Genomic DNA, 19,304 nt, shown 5'->3' with positions numbered 1-19,304 from the left:
GAAGAATATTTTAGAAGTAAACCTAACAACCTAACCTAACCTAACTTAACCTAACAAAAAAAAATTCGAGAAAGCCTTTTATGAAATTCAGCATTTTGCATAGTATGTGATTTTCTTCTTGTTTCTAACGGTTGATCTTTTATTAAAGTGTTCTTTAACGACTTTCAATAATGAAAAGCTTCTTGTTGTTAAATCTGTTCCGAAGTAATTATTATACATATCACACAATTCACCAATCTCTAATTCTCCGTCAGGAACTGAAGCAAGAAATGAATCAAAACTTAATTCAATACTCTGAACTTTTGTTTTTACTTCTTGTTTCTCTTCTGTATTAATTCCTAAATTCTCCATTAACGTTTGAATATAATCGGAAAATCTACTTTCTAATACTTCCGGTAAGTCTCTAATTAAAATTTGATTTATATCTCTTACGATTGACTGAGCATAAACTTTTATTGCAGTTGAATTTTCAAATGTTATTGAACTTTTAGCTATTGAACCGATGGAGTTTTTCATAAAATTATAAATGGTCATAAAATGATCAGAAATAAATTTTTCAAATGATTTCTTTAAATATTGTTCAATTGTTAAATACTCTTCTGTTTCATTAAATTGTATTTTTGCGATTAGAAATTGTAATCTATTAATTAAAGTTTGATTGTGTTCGGTAAACGCTTTAATTACTTTTTGTGATGACTTAGTGTCAAATACATTTCGTATAGTTTTTTCGTATTTGTTTCGGCTGATTTCATCAAAAGCATTTTTATACATGTCATAGTATTCATCCAACAATTCCGTATAATTCTTATTGACAAATTCATGAACAAATTCATTAAGATTTCTTATAACATCTTTGTTTGAATGAGGAATCGACAAAAACTCAATCAATCTTTTTCTTTCTTCTTCTTGCTCTCTCTGTAAACATTTTTTCTTTCCATTCAACTAATGTAAATTTTTGTTGGTGAGCTAATCGATCGTAAACTACTATTTGCTCTTGGAGTTCTTGTTCCATTTCTTTGTATATGTGATTCTCTCTATAATATTTATTTATTAATCTATCTTCAATTATTTCAGGGAAGGTTCTTTTGCATGTTCTTTAAATTTTCAATATCTTCTAAATCATCTTTATCTAATTCATATTTTCCGATAATAGCGTCGTATTGTTTTAATTTCTTTTCGATTTTATGATCTAAAGTATCGTATTGTTCATCAAAGTTTTCATTAACGTAAGTTTCAATTGCTTCTTTGTCGAATAGTTTTAATTTTTCTTCACTGTGTTTAATGACGCTTTCGAAATGCTCTATGTTCCATAAAAGAGAATTATAATAATTTGATTGTGGTTTGAAAACCTCAATCGGACAATCATTAATAGTACATTTCATTAAACTTTTGCCGTAAACGTAAACGTAATTTTCAAGAGTTGTTGTTGCAGTAAGTGGAACTAACTTATCACACATTTATATACAAATAAAAAAAATTAAATTTAAAAAAAAACTAACTTTATTTTTTTCTGAGCAAACAAGCGTTTTCTGAACTACAACATCAAGAAACAGCACTAAATACAACATTCAACATAAAAATAAGCCTTTTCCGTCAATTAATCATCATCAGCAGCAGTAAACATGTAAAATTCACGTCATATCATCAAGTTAGAATTCAACCTCAAAAATATATGGACTTTTACGAAAAGGCTTTCTCGAATTTTTAATGGTAGGTTAAGTTAAGTTAGGTTAGGTTGTTAAGTAGCAGTAGAAATATTTTAACAACAACACACAACTTTCCACATAGGATTAACATCAAAACACAACTTTCGACATAGAATTAACAGCAACTTTTCCGTGAACTTATAGTTAGCAGCTCCAGTAAACATGTAAAATTCACGTCATATCATCAAGTTAGAATTCAACCTCAAAAATATATGGACTTTTACGAAAAGGCTTTCTCGAATTTTTAATGGTAGGTTAAGTTAAGTTAGGTTAGGTTGTTAAGTAGCAGTAGAAATATTTTAACAACAACACACAACTTTCCACATAGGATTAACATCAAAACACAACTTTCGACATAGGATTAACATCAAAACACAACTTTCGACATAGAATTAACAGCAACTTTTCCGTGAACTTATAGTTAGCAGCTCCAGTAAACATGTAAAATTCACGTCATATCATCAAGTTAGAATTCAACCTCAAAAATATATGGACTTTTACGAAAAGGCTTTCTCGAATTTTTAATGGTAGGTTAAGTTAAGTTAGGTTAGGGTTGGTAGGTAGTATTATTAAATTTTTAACAACAAAACACTAAAATCCACATAGGATTAACAACAACTCAGCCGGATTAATGCCTCACACATTTTAAATATAAATGTCATCATGAATTTAAATATATTTTATTACTTTCAATCAAAACCAACCGATTTATGAAAATCAATCGCGTTTACACCGTTCATCCTTTAGTTTATGTAGCGCGGGTGGGAGCGAGTGCGTAGCACGAAGCTCACATAGCGCTGTGTGTGTGTGTGTCAAATAGATAAATGGTTTAAGCAACTGCATGAAACATTTGAATTTCCAATACCAGCATCATTTGTTGCAAATGTTGATGAAGTAGGCTTTGATATACGCGAACTTGATTGCGATGTTTCTTGTGTTGTACCGATGGAATATGTTGGAAATGAAATTCCAATTGGGCAAGATGTGAATGTGGATCACCACACAATGATTGCTGCAATAGTTGCAGATGGTTCAGTTATCAAGCCACTAATTGTCATTCAAATAGAAACAGTTGATTTGGAATTACTTCAGCTGGGATACACAACAGATAAAATAACATATTCCAAAAGCGATACTGGGTATATCAATGCAAGGATGTTTAAGAAATGGTCGGATGATTGTTACTTGAGAGATTTGCAAATAAGACGACAAATAACTGGATATGATGGTCCAGCAATTCTAATCTGTTCTGAATGGGTGTTCGTGCCATGGAGCCGATGGTATTGATGACTATTTATCCGAGAACAATGTATAGCTTAGATATATTCTCTCGCATTCGAACGATCAGTTGCAATTTCTTGACATCGGTGTTTTTGCAAATCAAAAAAAAAAAATGGTCAACATATATCTTGATTCAACACTTTCCCCTCAAACAAGGGAAGTTATAAAAATTTATTATGATTCATATATAATGTCTACTGTTCCGAGATGCGTTGTAAATGCTATTCGGAGAGGAGGATTTCTAACAGAATATTCTTGAAATGACAATATCCTCTACATCAAGGTTGATGAGAGGTATGCTGATCGAGTACGGCACTTCAGAAATATACCAGATTTCTTGGTCTCTTCAAAAAATAGAAAGAGAACAAAGTTATGAATAAAAGATAATTTTTTTATGAAATCTTGACAAAAAATTGTTTAAAATTTCTTAATCTTTAAAAGATAACATAAGTGAAGATGGTTTTTACCAAGTCAACCCCCTTATTGCTGCCACTCTAGGAACATATAACGTACTTGGAGCTGCAACTCCAAAATTAATGTTTTCTATATAAAATAGGATCGATTGCTGTTGTGTGAGTAATGTGACTTTTCAATCATCAGTAGATAGGGCATGATGACCACCACAAGTATTCGATTATTAAAAAAACTTTCTATTACTTTTTAAATATATGCGGAGTTTTTGAATACTATTATATTAGTAAATTATTCATTATTTCATAATTGCAATGGGTGAATAGTCTATTCTAAATAACAGCAAATCGTTTTTGCCATTTTAAATTCAAATTTATTCAAAAACAAACAAAGATAATTTGGCATTTTCTTTTGATATATTGTAATTAATTCGGAGTTAATAATTTACACACATCGCACTTAATGAATCGAGAATTAATTATTATAGAAAAAATTCAGTACCATTATTTTTTTTTTAGCAGTGTACATTTTTGATATTTTTTACATAATTTCCACGATTACTGCATTTATATTTTTTTCTTATTTTCTCATCTAATATGACTTTTTTGAATAAAAATCTAACTTCATATTTTAATCATCAATTATAATTTTAAATGCATTGTCAGCACCCTGATTTCGTGAAATGCAAACTGATGAAATTAATAATGAGTTGGAAAGATTATTTGATTTCTTAATTAATTTAGTTGAATTTATGATGTAATTTAACAAATGATTCGATTTACATTTTGAAAAAATACATTCAACTCTTCCTGTATTTAAATAAGTCATTGGAATTCCTTTTGAAGTATCTAATGGCAACCAATTTCCTCTATTTATTTATATTATTTAGAAATTCTTTTCCGAATGTAATATACATATTATTCATGCTGCAACATTGCAATTGATTTTTTCTTTGAATTTTTTTATCTGTTTATTTTTTTCAATATTTGCAATTAAATTCTTCGAATTTGTAATGACTTTATCTGATAAATGATATGTAAAATTGTTCAAATTATAAGTGCTTTTGTTATTGTTTTTTCAATATAATCCCACATTTTATAATATTTTGAATGAAGAATTTAAATGATTTGCTGTAATATTTAAGCGATATGCCAGTAATGCTGATGACTTTATTTATTTTTTTCATTTGATTATTTTGCAGGCGTGTCAAACTCATTGCGATTCTATTTTTTGTTATAGTAATTATTCTTTAATCATCTTTATCCTCGGGAATATCATATTTATGTGATCCCTTAAGGTGATCTTTCCATTTGTTTCTCGCTTACATACACTGCATCGACGAACTTCACCATTTGAAAATCTAACGAAAGCTGGATATCTTGCCCTAGTTGTTTTATTTATGAAACATTCGTCCCAATCTGCAGGTGTGATTTAATCATAACTCAGAGGGATGCTTGAATTAATTAAAATCATATGGTTGAAAATTCTTTGATTCATTTTACAACATATATTAAAAAATGGTGTTGTATCTTATTCGATTTTTTAATGCTACTGGTTCACACGTGGGATCAGTATTTATATAGCTCCTGTGCATTAACACCATTTCGACACCCTTTTATCAAATATATTACCTCTTCATAATTTCAATTGAACCAGAGACTCTAGAAAACATAAAGTTTAATTTTTTGCATTATTACAGGGCTTATCCTGTTACTCTAGAATTTATTTCTCTTTCTATTAAAATATCATCTATATGTTGACCAAAGTATTTTATACTACATATGATCATGCGTTTCTTTAGAATTGACATTAATTGTCTCACTACCAACATAATCTTGTACCATATATTTTTGTATAATATATGGAATTGAATAAATAATGAACCTCTCTCCGATTTCATTCAATAAAAGGAATTTTTTTTTATTTTAATTTATGATGAAGTATTCCCATTGTGCTCAATGACCCAGTTTGATATCTCCATCCATTCTTTGAAGACATTTTGAAGCTCTTTTTAACCGGTCTATCAGGACGGTTGTTATGAATTGTAACCATGACTTTTTGATTGATTTACTTATTTTCACTTGACATGTCCTGAAGCAAAAATGAACAAACAAGGTGCAATACTCAGATTTTTTCAAGCATTTGATAAATTAAATATTGAAGTTCCTAACTTCGAATCACTTTTAAATGGAATTGGAATTGTTGCATTGTTTCAATATCTTCATGATGATCATATTGACATTTCAGTTATTCAAGAAGCTGTAAAAAAAAATGACTGGTTTTCACGTCTCAAACAGATACGTGCAGTTTCAACTAATTTAACAAAAATCCTAGGTGATTCAAAAACGATTGATACAACTGCAATAGTACGGAGAGGAGATATATCTCAACTCGAATCTCTCTTATCTATGCTCATTAATTACTCTGTGATTTCACCCAAAAAAGAAGAAGTTCAACAAATTTTCCAAAAACTTTCACCTGAAGATCAAGCAATATTAAAGGAAATTATTGAACCATCAAAGTCTGAAACAACTCGACAAGAAGTACCAAATTTATCTCCAGTCAAAACTTCACAGAATCAAAGTAATACAAATAATCTAAAAGACCAAATCCAAAAGAAGAAAAAAGAACTTGAAACACTTAAAGCCAAGAACAAGCTTCTCAAAGAAGAGCAATCAGAACTTTATAAAAATCAAAATGAAGAAACTGATGAATCCATGATTTCAAAAATTGCGGAATTAAAGGCAGAAATCTTTGCTCTCGAAGTAAAAAACAAGACAAAAACCCAAATGCTGCAATCTAACAATACTGAATCACAAATCAATCAATTGCAAATTGAATTGAATACTATTCAAAACGAAGTAGAATCACTAGGAAAAGAGTTAAAGACACATAGTAATGAGTCCCTTTTGATGGCAAAATTAAATACACTTAAAACAAATCCGAATTACAAAATTGGAAATGAAATCAACGAAAGTATGAAAGATCTGAAAAGAAACATACGGAAGTTGCATAGACAAAATGATTTGCTGCAAACAATGATAGATGAAAAACAAAGAATAGTTGTACTTGAGCAGAGGAAACAATTCTTAAATCAAATGTTAGCTTCAAACACAATGAGACTAAATAGAGCAAAGCTACACCTTTACATGGTACAGAAGAAAATGAGAACTGATGTGTTCTTAGCTGATATGAATTCATTTGTTTGATGAATTCTTTTCTTTATGACAAACTATAAATAAACGGTTTCCTAAACTTGTTTCCAAAAGTGCAAAAAAATATTTTTTGAAATTATGTGTAATAAGTCTATTTTGTATTAGGTCTTGAGAAAAATCTACAAATATTTTTTTTTTTGCATCAAGATTTATAATTTACGAATTTTGTTTTTTAATTGATATCTATACCATTTTCTCATCATGTTGGCCATTTTCCGTTTCAATATGGCCAACCGTTTTCTATCGTAAATCCTATAATTCAAGATTCAAAAAACCGATTTTTTTTTGAGTGAAGCATCTTTTAAATTTTATGTTGTAAAATGTTGTATTTCAAAAAATATCGATATTTTTTATATGTGAATTCTAATTTTTTTGATATAAAATAATATAAATAATTAAGAAGAGTTTTTATTCAATTATGATTGGTATCATTTGAAATATCAATAGTTATAGTTTGTATGAATAATTCAATTAATTTTGTACATTTTCCCTTGCAACCTTTTGAATTGCATCATTTATTGCTTCTTCAAGAACCTGAAACCGAACAACTCCTCATTCCCAAAAGGAAGATTAATTGTACCTAGAAGGATGATTTTTTTTATTGTAAATATCTTTTTACATATGCTTTAATTTGACTAAAACATCTTTCAATTGGATTAAGATGCCTTACGAACTTAACCCATTGTTCCACGGTGATTTCGATTTTTCATGAAAAAATGCCCTTTTGATCTGATTTTCCACAAAAATTCATAATAATTCAATATTATAATAATAATAATAATAATAATAAATAAGAAATTCCATTTTAATTGGATTGATAATTCTGACTCTCTTAATTACATCTGAGTATTTAAATAAAAAGAAAAGCATTTTACTTTATATCGTACAGTATTGAGCCCAGTTCCACCACTGTATAACCATTATGTTCCTTATGTGATTTTCCAAGTTCTGAAGTGTTAACTCTTTATTATTATTCCGTGAATTCTTCTTTATCATAAACACCCTAATAACGCAGGCTGCTGTGTAACTTCAAGCTGTGCAACATTTTCATATTCTTCACTTGGGGACTTAACCATTGTGGTATATTTGCTTCTTTGTACTTGTGGTCAAAGCTGTATGAAAATTATCATTTTTTTTACCCCTAAGTCCCAGCTAATATAACTTCTCTTCCAAAAACTTATCCGGTCTTCCTTTACTACAAATCCTTCATCAAACTTAAATTCATTTTCATTAAGCAAACATTTCCAAAACAACTATCATATTCGATAGAGTTTATTATTGTTTGTCGTTTTCGTTCACGTTCACATTCCAACCTGTTTCAGTATTCAATAATTTTTTCTTTTATTCATTCATGTATATGTATTAAGTGATTGTGTAATTGTTTTATTTTGATTTTCTTCCTTACATTTTCTACATCCGATAATTAATCCAACGACAATTATAATTACGATAATTCCACATGTCACACATATTATAATCAATTTCTTCTTGTTGTTTTTCTCTCCTTCACTCTCAAAACATTTTGATTCAGGAAAAGATAACTCAAATTTATCATCTCCAATTTCTTCGTTTTCGCCAATCAAACTAAATTTCTGTACCAACACAGAGCACGGGTCAAAGTTTGATTCATTTACCGGTGTTATAGTTACAACGCATCTTTTATGAGTCTTTTTAGGTAACTCGATCATCGCTCTTCCAATGTCCACTGATGTTTTATATGCGATAATTTCATTTGTATCAAAATCTACAACAGAAATTACTGCCATTTGTTTACAGCCATTATTTTTAGGCTTTACATCATTTCTGACCCACATTAAATTTAGAATTGGGTTATTTCCATTTATATTATATTTAATAATTTCATTTTCTTTAGGCGAATTAATTCCAAGTGTTTGAATAGGATTATGAAATATTACAGGCGTCGAAATGATAGTTTCTTCACCTGTTATACGTGCAGAGACATATAATTCTAATCCATCTTTAAATACACAAGGTGCATCTAGTTCAAGTACTTTATTATGCATAGTACCTAAATCAAGTGTTAAACTATTCGATGGATTAACTATTAAAACAGGAATATCGTTCATATTATTTGTTTGTAACTCAATGCGCATCTTTTCCCCACATATTGCATTTGTTACATTAATTGATTCATTTGGATTAGTTGGTTTTCCATTATCAATTAACACAACATTTTTCGCTGTTTCTCTTCGAGTTATTATGGGTAAATTTGGTTTATCTTTTGTGCCATAAAATATTAATTTCAAATTGGAAATTTCAACGTTTGTGATATATGATTCATAACGAATACGTAAAACCCATTTTCCTTTTGTAGATTCGCCAAAGAAACTACGAACGCCAAATTTAAATGATAAATCATTTGGAAAATGTTCACCATAAGTTGGTGATGCTTCAAGAATAGTTCGTTCTGTTCCTTCAGGTGAAATTAACTGAATATGCAAAAAAGCAGCTGTTGAAGTATTCAAATCAAAAACAATATAAATATATTCGATAAATGAAATCGTTTCATTTCCTTCAAATTCAATTTCAGTCCATTCTTCGCGTGCATGATGAACTCTTGTTTTAACATCAGAGGAAATTGTATATGATTTTTCTTCAGCTACATTTTTCCATGTTTGTGCTGTTGTGGTCGCAAGTGCTGCATCTGCTCGGCCAAAGCCTAAAACAGGGTGATACAAATAACCTGCTGCATTTTCTTGCCATAGTTCATTAGTCGGATCATTGATTTGTGCTGTTAACGCTAATATATAAATAACATCTCTCCATGTTAGTTCAGGATTAGCTTCAAGAATTAATGCAACAACACCTGCAATTTGTGGTGATGAGGCAGAAGTTCCTGTAAATGTATGAATGCCTTCAAGATCTTCATTAGAAGAACAATAAATATAAGGTTCATATAAACTCATATATGAAGTACCACCGGATGGTGCATTTACCATTACATTAGCTCCAGTTTGTGAATAGGAAAGTGGGGCACCCCGATTCGTCGATCCTCCAATTGCTAAAACGTTTCTATATTTGGTTAAGAGATCTACATGTGTATCAAGAACTTCATTACCTGAGTTACCATCGGCATGTAACATAATTGCGCCTTTACCATTTCGAAATGTCATGATTTTATTGAGCATATTTTCAATCTCTGGAACATCACGATATTGATGCATATATATAGTGCCGTTACGAAGGAGGCCACCAAGGCCAAGTGAACAACTACGAACATCAAATTGTGTACGAGAATAAACATCAATAAGTGTTGGGAGATCAATATTTCCTGTTGATTCCCAGGCTGCATCAACTGTTATTGATGAGAAATTAGCACCTGGTGCTGCACCTACTGTAGCAATGCCATTAGATGCCCCAACTGCTAGGCCAGCTGTACATGTACCATGATATGGATCTTTTGATTGATTAAATGGATCTTTTTCATTAGTTAATGCATTCCAACTATCTTCAAATCTAAATTTATCTTTTAAATCAACATGATTGAATTGGCATCCAGCGTCGAAAAGTGAAATATGAACTCCTTTCCCTGTAAAATTGTTTTTCCAAGCTGGAACAATATTTAAATCTTCTCCTTTAATTCCACCATAAATTCCTTCATTAAGAAAGTTAAATGACTTATTAAAATCAGGCTCTTGAGTTGGATCTGAATAAGAAAATACACCATTTGTTATTATGATTAATGTGATTAAAACATTCATCCAAATAGGCTCCAAAAAAATTATCGTTCGACAAAAAATTTCTATGCAAAACGATCGTTGTTTCCCACATACGATAACTATACCAAAAACAGGTGAACAAACGATAGAAATTTCAGAATTACGATAGTTTTTTTATGTGGAACCAATTCCTGTTCGAACGATTTTTGGGAATAACAGTAATAGCTTTGTTGCAAAAAAATAAAATAATACATAATCCTTCGTTTTATTAAAAATAATATACAAATATATTATTCATTTGGTTAATTATACGACAATATGCACATCGACGGCTCTGCTGTTATTGCCACAATTTTATCAATTGTTGGTAAATATTTCAGTCCGACTATGCTTTGTTGGAAAGAAGTTAACAGTTTAATATTTTCAGGGTAATAAGCCTCGAACACGTATAATCTTCCATCATAATCAGAGAACGCTATCATATCGAAACCATCCAAATTTTCCCAAGTAATCCAATCATTAATTTCGATTTCTACTTTTTCTCTTTTAATCAAGAAACCATTTACAGTGAACAGCCAAATTTCATTAATAGTTTTCACCACAATGAAACCAAGTCCATAAGTTACAATGACTTTTTCACCAATTGCGTTATCCAAAAAACAAGAATTTATATATCTATTATTAGTAATTGAATAAAGTTCGACAAAGCCATCGAAAGTAGTACAAACAATTATACCGAATTCTTGAGATATGAATGCAGACTTTAAAGAATCGCTCATAACTCTATGTAATGTATCAGTTTTACCGAAATGATTAATATTCCAAATCTTAAAGATTCCCATTTTCGAAGCTGTATAAATATTATTATCGACTCCAGCATTAATAAAATCAATATTCGAAAACTTTTGATGTATTGTTCGAACAGAATTAGGTTGTATAACATATATTATACTTGAATCACTATCGAAGATAAACAATGAATTATTATATAATATTGATTTAGCCGAAGGTTCAAAATTCAAATTTCGTTTATTAACTAAAATTATGTCTTTAGTTTCAATATTAATTTTATATTGATAGAAATAATTTTCGAAGTTTCGTAATATTATATGTATTAAACATTTCGATTGTGCATATATATAACCTTCTGAAACTAAACCAATTTGTTTATCAAATTGCGTGAAATTTGTATAAAAAGAAGAGAAAAATCTAAAAGGATATCTTTGAGGAAATTCATTCTTAAATATTTGTGGTGGTAACGAACCCAAATTTTTTAACATTGTTAAAATTAATTCTTTTTTATCTAACGATTGTTTTTCCCATACATTATTATATAAATAAGGTAAAAACAAATTACATCTTTTGATAGCTTCTTCTCCAGATTGACATCTACCAAACAATAAGTCAATCCATTGATTTAAATGTGAAGAAACTTCATTAGATTCGAGAGCTTTTTTACTTAAGTATATATAATCATAAATATTATTATTAGCCCAATTTGGGATTTCTAATGAATTTAATTCGTTTTCTTTATTAAATTGATAAAACGCTTCAGGCATAGAATAAAACTCAGGTATAGATTCACGTGATTCATCACTTTGATTTAATCCGACAAAATAATTATCAATTGAACGAAATAATCGTTCTAAACTATCGAAATGTCCATCATGAATTTGTAAATGTAAATTAGTAAAAGGATTTTGGCGAACTAAATAATAAGCTAATAACATAGCGCTTGAAGGAGCAGAACCAAATACATATGCACCATCCGGATTATTTTTATTAATGATTAACATTTGTCGATAATAATCGATTTTTGTTTGTGTTTGTGCTGCCATTGGTAAATTCAAATCTCGAAATTCTTTATTAGGACCTATAATTATCCAAGGAAATATTATATAATTCTCTGGATCATGAAATGAACGACCTGAAAATATATTTAATTTTAATAAAAAATCAAAATTAGAAATATCCATTTTACGCCATTCTTTTATTATATTTGATTCTTCGATTAAATTTGTAAAATTATTTGTCCCAAGAATTAATAAATTAGGGAAATGATCTTTTATAACATATCGTAATATTTCATTTGAAGTTATTGGTGCAAAATCTAATAAAATCGATCGATTATTTGTTAAAAAGAATTCTAGTGCTGTAGGTTTTTGATATCTATTTCTACATAACATATATTTAACTGATTCATTTAATATTGTTTTAACTTTATATTCATATTTAATGATAATCGATTTAGTAGTCATTGTAAATTCACATGAAATAATTTCGGAAATTTTTATTTGTTGACATTTCTTTGTGATGATGATATTTGTTGGTGGATTAGGATAACATTTAATTCGAGTTTTCGGTATTGTTAAAGAACGTTTTAATCGATTTGATACAAATGAATTTGAGAAATAAAAATCGCGTTTATATACAAAACAATCTAAATCAAATAAAGCACGTGGATGTACATATTGTTGAACTATTTTTTGCCATTTTAATTTTGATATTTGTTTTTGATGATTATGATTCTTCATTACAATTAATATCGGATCTGATAATTGTAATTCATTTATACTTTTAATTGGTTCTTCAAGTGATTTAAAGAAATTATTTAATTCATTTGCTGTTTGTAATGTGTTTTCACTTAATAAATTCATAAACTCATTAAATGATTCATCTTCTTTATATAATGATTCGATGATTTCAATTCGTTTTTGTTGATTAGCATTTGGATAACTCCAACAACTTTGAAATATTCGATGTGAAAATAAAATTTTCGTTTCTTTAGGTAATACATTTAAACAAAGTCGATAAAATTCACGTTCAACTTCAGAGAATTGTTGAATTTTCTTAAGTTGTAAATAATGCGTGAATTTTGTTGAATGAAATGCATAACAATTCTTTAAATCATTTAAATTCTTTATAGTTTTAAGTTTTTGATGGATTTGGAAATTATCATTATTATATTCGGATTTCGAATATTCATTTAATAACTCAAATGAATGTGTTTCAGATACACATTTTATAAATAAAGAAGAAAAACAAATTTCATTTAAGCCTTCAGATAGTTTATCTGAATCAGAATATTTTAATTGTTGGAATAAAAACTTTAAAAATAAAATTCCAAAATTATGTACATCTAAATCAGTACTAATTTGAATTAAATCTAAAAAACTTATTATCGATTTTAATAAATATATATCAAAATCTTTTGACATTATATTAGATAAAGCTTGACACATTAAAACTAATGAAATTTCATTAATTTGTACCGAAAATAATATTGGCCAAATATACCAAAATTGACATTTTTTAATTTGTTGAACTTTAAATTTAATTTTCGAATATTCGAAAAATGTTTTTGCTAATTCATCTTGTAATTTTTGAGTCGAATTTAAAGCAGACATCATTGAAATCGAAAACAATTCAATGAATTGTTCGAAGTTTTCTCGAAACATATCATAATTAAAATCTTCGTTTAATTGATTACTTAATAAAATTGTGTTTTTATAAAATGAATCACCACTTAATATATAAAAAGCATGAATTAAAGGTGTTAAAAACGTCGGATTCTTTTTTATATCAATTAAATGTAATAAATTACATAAATTTTTCGAACTAGAATAAGGAAACAAAGAAGGAATTACTTCAAGGAATCGAAAAGCAACTTTAGAATCTTTACTTTTAATCAAATTTGTTAAATATATTAATGAATCAGAATGATTAAATTGTAATGAAGCTCTTTTAAGTAAAATCTTCATTAAATAAGCAAATGATTGATTAATATTTAAATTAGGATCTCGTTTATATTTAGTAATGAAATTATTTTCAATTGGATCAATATAAAAATAAATCCGAATATTACATAAATATGTTTGAACAAAATTATCAGTTAAAAATAAGTTTGTAAATGCATCAAAAAGTTCTGTTGACCAATGATTTAATATTTTTAATAATTCATCATTAGATGATTGAATCCATATATCGAAATTCATTAAAATATGATCAAATAAATAATTTTTATTTACAACATATTTCGAAGAATTAAAGAAATTAAGATAAAGATCATAAGTTAAAACTTTTGGATCATTATTTGGCAATAATAAAGAAATAATTTCAAATATTAAATCGATTTTAGTTATAAATAATTGTTCAATAATTTCTAATAATAATAAATAATTTTTATAACTCTTAAAATTTATAAATAATGGCCCAATACAATCCAAAGGATATTCACTTCTAAAAATATGTAATAAATTTGGTAAATGTTGGAAATAACCTGAAGGCTCTATAAATACAGTTGTTTTATTTATAGGTTGATTAAATTGTTTTTCGGGATACATATACAAAGGTTTTTTATTAATAGTTGTTGTTATATGTCCATCATTAATAAATTGTTCAATTTCTTTAGGTGTTAACATATCAGAAAATATCACAAAATAAGATAATTGATAAATTGATAATAATAATTTAACATCATCTGTTTTATGTAATTCGAAATTACCAAAAATTAATGCTACATCTTCTTGAATGTTTTTAACATTAATATCAATTTTTATCGAATTTTCAGGATCAGAAAAAATCTCAAATCGAAGTATCGACTCACTTAAAGCTTTAAAATTTAATATTATTGGATTCCATTGATTAAATTTTATTGTTATTAAGTTATGTTTATTTTTGTTTTCTATTAAAGATAATTGGTTTCCTTGGATAAATATTTCAAGTAATGACGAAATCCTTAAAATTGTTGATTTAATATTTAATAAATTAAATAAATCTTCTTCTGGATAACACCAAAATCCAATTGTAGAACCATGTAATAAGTCAAGTATATTAAAATTATCAGCTTCGAAGAATATTTGTTGAATTGCTAATGGATAACAAACAGTTTGATATTTATCAAATGTTTCTGGTATTGGCATTAAAAACTTCATAAAATTATCCGATATTTTCGAATGGAATAAAACTTTCATTAAACGTTGAGCTACTACAATACTTGAAATAGAAGTTGAAATTTTTGCAAAAATAAGATAAAGTAAATTCAAATTAATTTTATCAACTTTATAAATTTTAAATCCACGAAAATGGAAATCTTTTGGATAATTTAATAATATATCAAGAATTAATAAATCAAATTCTCCTTCATGTAATTGAATTTTATTATAATTTGAAAAATCACATAAACTATTTATAATATTTAATAATTCTTCAGTACGTTCGAAATATGAATAAATTGATAATATTAATTGAAAAATTGTTGGTTTCTTTATATAAAACTTAGTTAAATCGATTTCTAATAATGAACAAGAAGCTAAAGAAAATAATTTACGTATAATTAATTGCGATAATTTCTTTTCAATTGTAATTATATATTTAGATAATTGATGTGCATTTTCAAATGGTGTTAATGACATTAACTCAATAACTTTCGATAATAATTCTTGTGAATGAAAATGTTTTAATAAAGATAAAAAAGGATTTATTAATCGTGTTGCTGAGAAAGAAATTGTATTATTTTTTATTATCGATCGAATTACTAAATCTAAAAGAGATGAAATTATATTTTTTAATGGTGTTATATAATTAGAATGATCTAAAATAACTAATAAATTTCCTATTTGTTGTAATCCTTTATTTACAACATTTTCTTTGTTTTGAGGTTTCAATAAAATTAATTCAACATCATGAAAAAATTTGTTTTGAAATGCTTTCTCTGATATAATAGAAACAATTTCATCCGCAATTTTATTTGTATTTGTAGATTTAAATGGTAACGAAGGGATTTTTAAAAGAGCAATTAAGAAATAATAAAGTGAAGAACGAGCAGAAACACAAATTTCTTTATCATCGTTTTTCATTTCATTATATATTTGTCTTAATGAAATATCAATATTCCAAAAACAACTGAAAAAATTATTTGTAAATAAATGTGTTATTTCATATGGTAAACTTCTAATAAGTAATTCACTAAATAAAAAAGGAAATTCTTTACAATTCTGAAAAAAAACATTCATATAATTCGGGTTATGTTTAAACACGTTCATTATAATACAATTTCGTAATGATGAAATTAATTTGAAATTTTTATTATTCGGGAAATAAATAGTAATATTTGGATTAAATAATTCTTTATGAAATAATAATGAACATGAATTATCAGTTAAGTTAAATTCGGATTCGATTTTCGATAAAATATATAAAAAAGATAAAAATATTTGTGTGTTACTACGCTTTAAATATTCATCAAACGAATTAACAAATGATTCATAATATTCACTATTTAAAGAATCTTTAAAAATATTTAATATCGAATCAAGTTTTTCTAAGTAATCATTAGGAAACAAATCTTTGTACCAATTCGAATCAATCGAAATATTTTCTATCGAATCATTGATTTCAAATTCACAATCAATTTCTTTGTTTCGTGATGTAAATTTGGAATATTGAAAATGTGCTGTTAATGAAGAATCGACTTTGATTTGTATCGAATTTGATAAGTTATATATTAAAGACGGTATTTTTGAATATAATTTTTGGAGATTTTTACTATTCCGTGATTTCGAAAGTAATGAGATTAATATGAAATCATTATTATCTAAAGAATTTAATTTGGACTCAAAAAATTCGCATATCTCCAGGTCATCAAAATCAATGTTAGCTTCAATTAATGCGTTTTTAAGTTTGGAGATTGTTGATATGAGTTGCGTTTTTTTAATTTCGCATGCAGGTGCATTTTTTAGAAGACTAAATGTGATATAAAGTGATTTAAGACTTGGTTGAATATGCATTAAAAGATTTTGACAGATGATTAGGATCGTATCAATAGTAAATGTTTCAGCTGCTACGTTAATTCCATGTTCTAAAATAAGTAAGTATAATGGGTATGAAACATTGTAATCATCAAATGTTAAAAGAAATATAAGACGTAATACATTTAATAATTCTGTTTGATAATCATCGGTTTCAGATGGATTACAAAAAATAAATCCAAGCGCATTTGAATAAATAATCGGTTTTCCATATTTAATAAGTTCTTCACTTGGGACTTTGAGATTAAGAATTGATTCAACCTCTTTTAGATCATAATGGAAAACGCCATTTAAAAACTGTAGAGATTCAATGTAATTTCCTGATTCAGCAAAATTTTTTTGAAATGTTTCAATAACCTGACTATTAAGAATTGGAATTGGTGATGAATCAATAATTTTACTAAACTCAGTTGGCTTGGGATTTGGCTCTGCCTTGTTTGCAAATGTTTTAATTATTGGAATTAAGATATTTTCATTGGCAAACATGGTGTTTTGCGGGAATTATTTGGGGTATCCTTAAAACGGTTGTCTGTAATTTCGTTTGAAAAAATGCTGATGTGAAGTGGTTTAACGTACAAAAATATCACAAAATTTTTTATTTTTATATACTTGTATCAACATAAAGAAAAGATCTTTCAAATGTCGCATAACAATGATTGGCAAATATCACTCAATGTAAATTTTTGCCTTTTTATTTATTTTGGTAAATAATAATAACACAAATGTATTTCTCTATCAAATATTTGATTTTTTTCTACAAGATTAGTTTTGTGTGGTTTGCTACTCTACTCTTCGCAAACAAACAAATTACATACACTGTTTTTAAAAATAATGTTAAAGTAAAATGAATTAATATATTTCTGTAAAGAAATATTTTTATGAGCTTGAAGTTGCTATTATTTGTTTTCTATCACAAATACCCTTTTCTATTAACTTCTTTACTTTTATAATAAATAAAAAACAGTAGCAAGTAAACATTGTGGAAAATAAACAATTTATTGATCAGGAATTTCTCCTCTTTCTGCAAGAAGACGGGCAATAACTCTTTTAGCAGCATCATTTTCATAAAGAGTAAGTGCTAGTTCTTTTTGCGTTGTTGCCAATTTTTCGCGAAGATCGTGTAATTCTTCTTGGATTGCATTCCATTCATTTTGAACAGAGGACATTATAGAGGGAAATGATGCTTCACGAAGTGTTGCTGGAGTTGCTTCAATAGGAATATATTCAAGATCTTCTAGAGATTCCAAAGAAAGATTTTGATTACACACCGGACAGAATGATGAGCTATTAAGATGAGACTCAATAGCAGATCTTTCAAAAATGTGTCTGCATGGAGTTATTACGGGGTGTTGAACAATTTGTCCGGTCAGCCTGCAGCGAATCATTAATAAAATTGACTATCTTTGTTTGATTATTTTTACAAAAACTGACATCTTCGAAATGTTTTTGACTCGTTTTCAGAACTTTCGAGTTTGTAATACATGAAATACTTTATTTGTTAATTAAATAATTTGTGATAAATTTATCAGTTTTAATTATTGTTGATAGAAACAATTTTGAACTTGTTCGTTGAACAAAATAGAAGCGCCATTGCCACAACGATGGAACGGTTAAAATTTATAAATAATTGCATTTATTTCATTATTTCTTGGTAATAAATTAATAAAAATTATAACGTAAAACATACAAAACATTGAAAATATTGGTTTCATGTTTTTTAATAATGAATCAATGAAAAAATCCATTATAATAGCGATAAATTAAAATTTATATCATTTGAAAGTTTAGAATTATTATGATTGTTTGACGCAAAGTATATACAAATCTTTCATATATGTTAAAATATTTTAAATATATCAAAAACCAAAAAAATTATAAAGCAACATCCAATAGCTCATTATGTTTTGATAATACGCTGAAGTAAAATTGTAAGCTTTCATACATCCAGCTGACCGTCTATACTAAAAACTTTTTATTTTATACATTGTTTGACTGATGAACGCTCATCATTTTAGGAAAACAACAAGAAAATTATGATAAACTTTTACAAAAATATTTTGAAATTTTAAATTTATAATTTTATAAGTTTTAAATAATTAATCATCAATGAAAATTTATTTAACAATGAAATTTATACTTTTGAGAATGCTTCTTCTTTAAAATCCTTTGCAAATGGATCATCTTCGACATAGTTTGTACTAA

At 27.3% G+C, this 19,304-nt stretch overlaps 3 protein-coding genes across 3 annotated transcripts; 1 reads left to right on the top strand and 2 right to left on the bottom strand.

Moving 5' to 3' along the window:
• Window positions 1-5,500: 5,500 nt before the first annotated feature.
• GO595_002284 (uncharacterized protein) lies at window positions 5,501-6,607 on the top strand (the record flags this gene model as incomplete). The annotated part of the gene is made up of 1 exon (XM_067915176.1): window positions 5,501-6,607. The coding sequence occupies one exon, from the start codon at window positions 5,501-5,503 to the stop codon at window positions 6,605-6,607; it is 1,107 nt and encodes a 368-aa protein (XP_067777970.1).
• A 1,355-nt stretch (window positions 6,608-7,962) lies between these two features.
• GO595_002283 (Clan SB, family S8, subtilisin-like serine peptidase) lies at window positions 7,963-10,335 on the bottom strand (the record flags this gene model as incomplete). The annotated part of the gene is made up of 1 exon (XM_067915175.1): window positions 7,963-10,335. The coding sequence occupies one exon, from the start codon at window positions 10,333-10,335 to the stop codon at window positions 7,963-7,965; it is 2,373 nt and encodes a 790-aa protein (XP_067777969.1).
• A 7,762-nt stretch (window positions 10,336-18,097) lies between these two features.
• On the bottom strand, window positions 18,098-18,487 carry GO595_002282 (Prp19/Pso4-like-domain-containing protein; the record flags this gene model as incomplete). Its single annotated transcript, XM_067915174.1, has 1 exon — window positions 18,098-18,487. The coding sequence occupies one exon, from the start codon at window positions 18,485-18,487 to the stop codon at window positions 18,098-18,100; it is 390 nt and encodes a 129-aa protein (XP_067777968.1).
• Between the last annotated feature and the right edge of the window lie 817 nt (window positions 18,488-19,304).

This window comes from Histomonas meleagridis, assembly GCF_020186115.1.
Source record: "Histomonas meleagridis strain 2922-C6/04-10x chromosome Unknown contig_16, whole genome shotgun sequence".
In the NCBI taxonomy this organism is placed as follows: domain Eukaryota; phylum Parabasalia; order Tritrichomonadida; family Dientamoebidae; genus Histomonas; species Histomonas meleagridis.
This window is presented reverse-complemented; position numbering and strand designations above follow the sequence as displayed.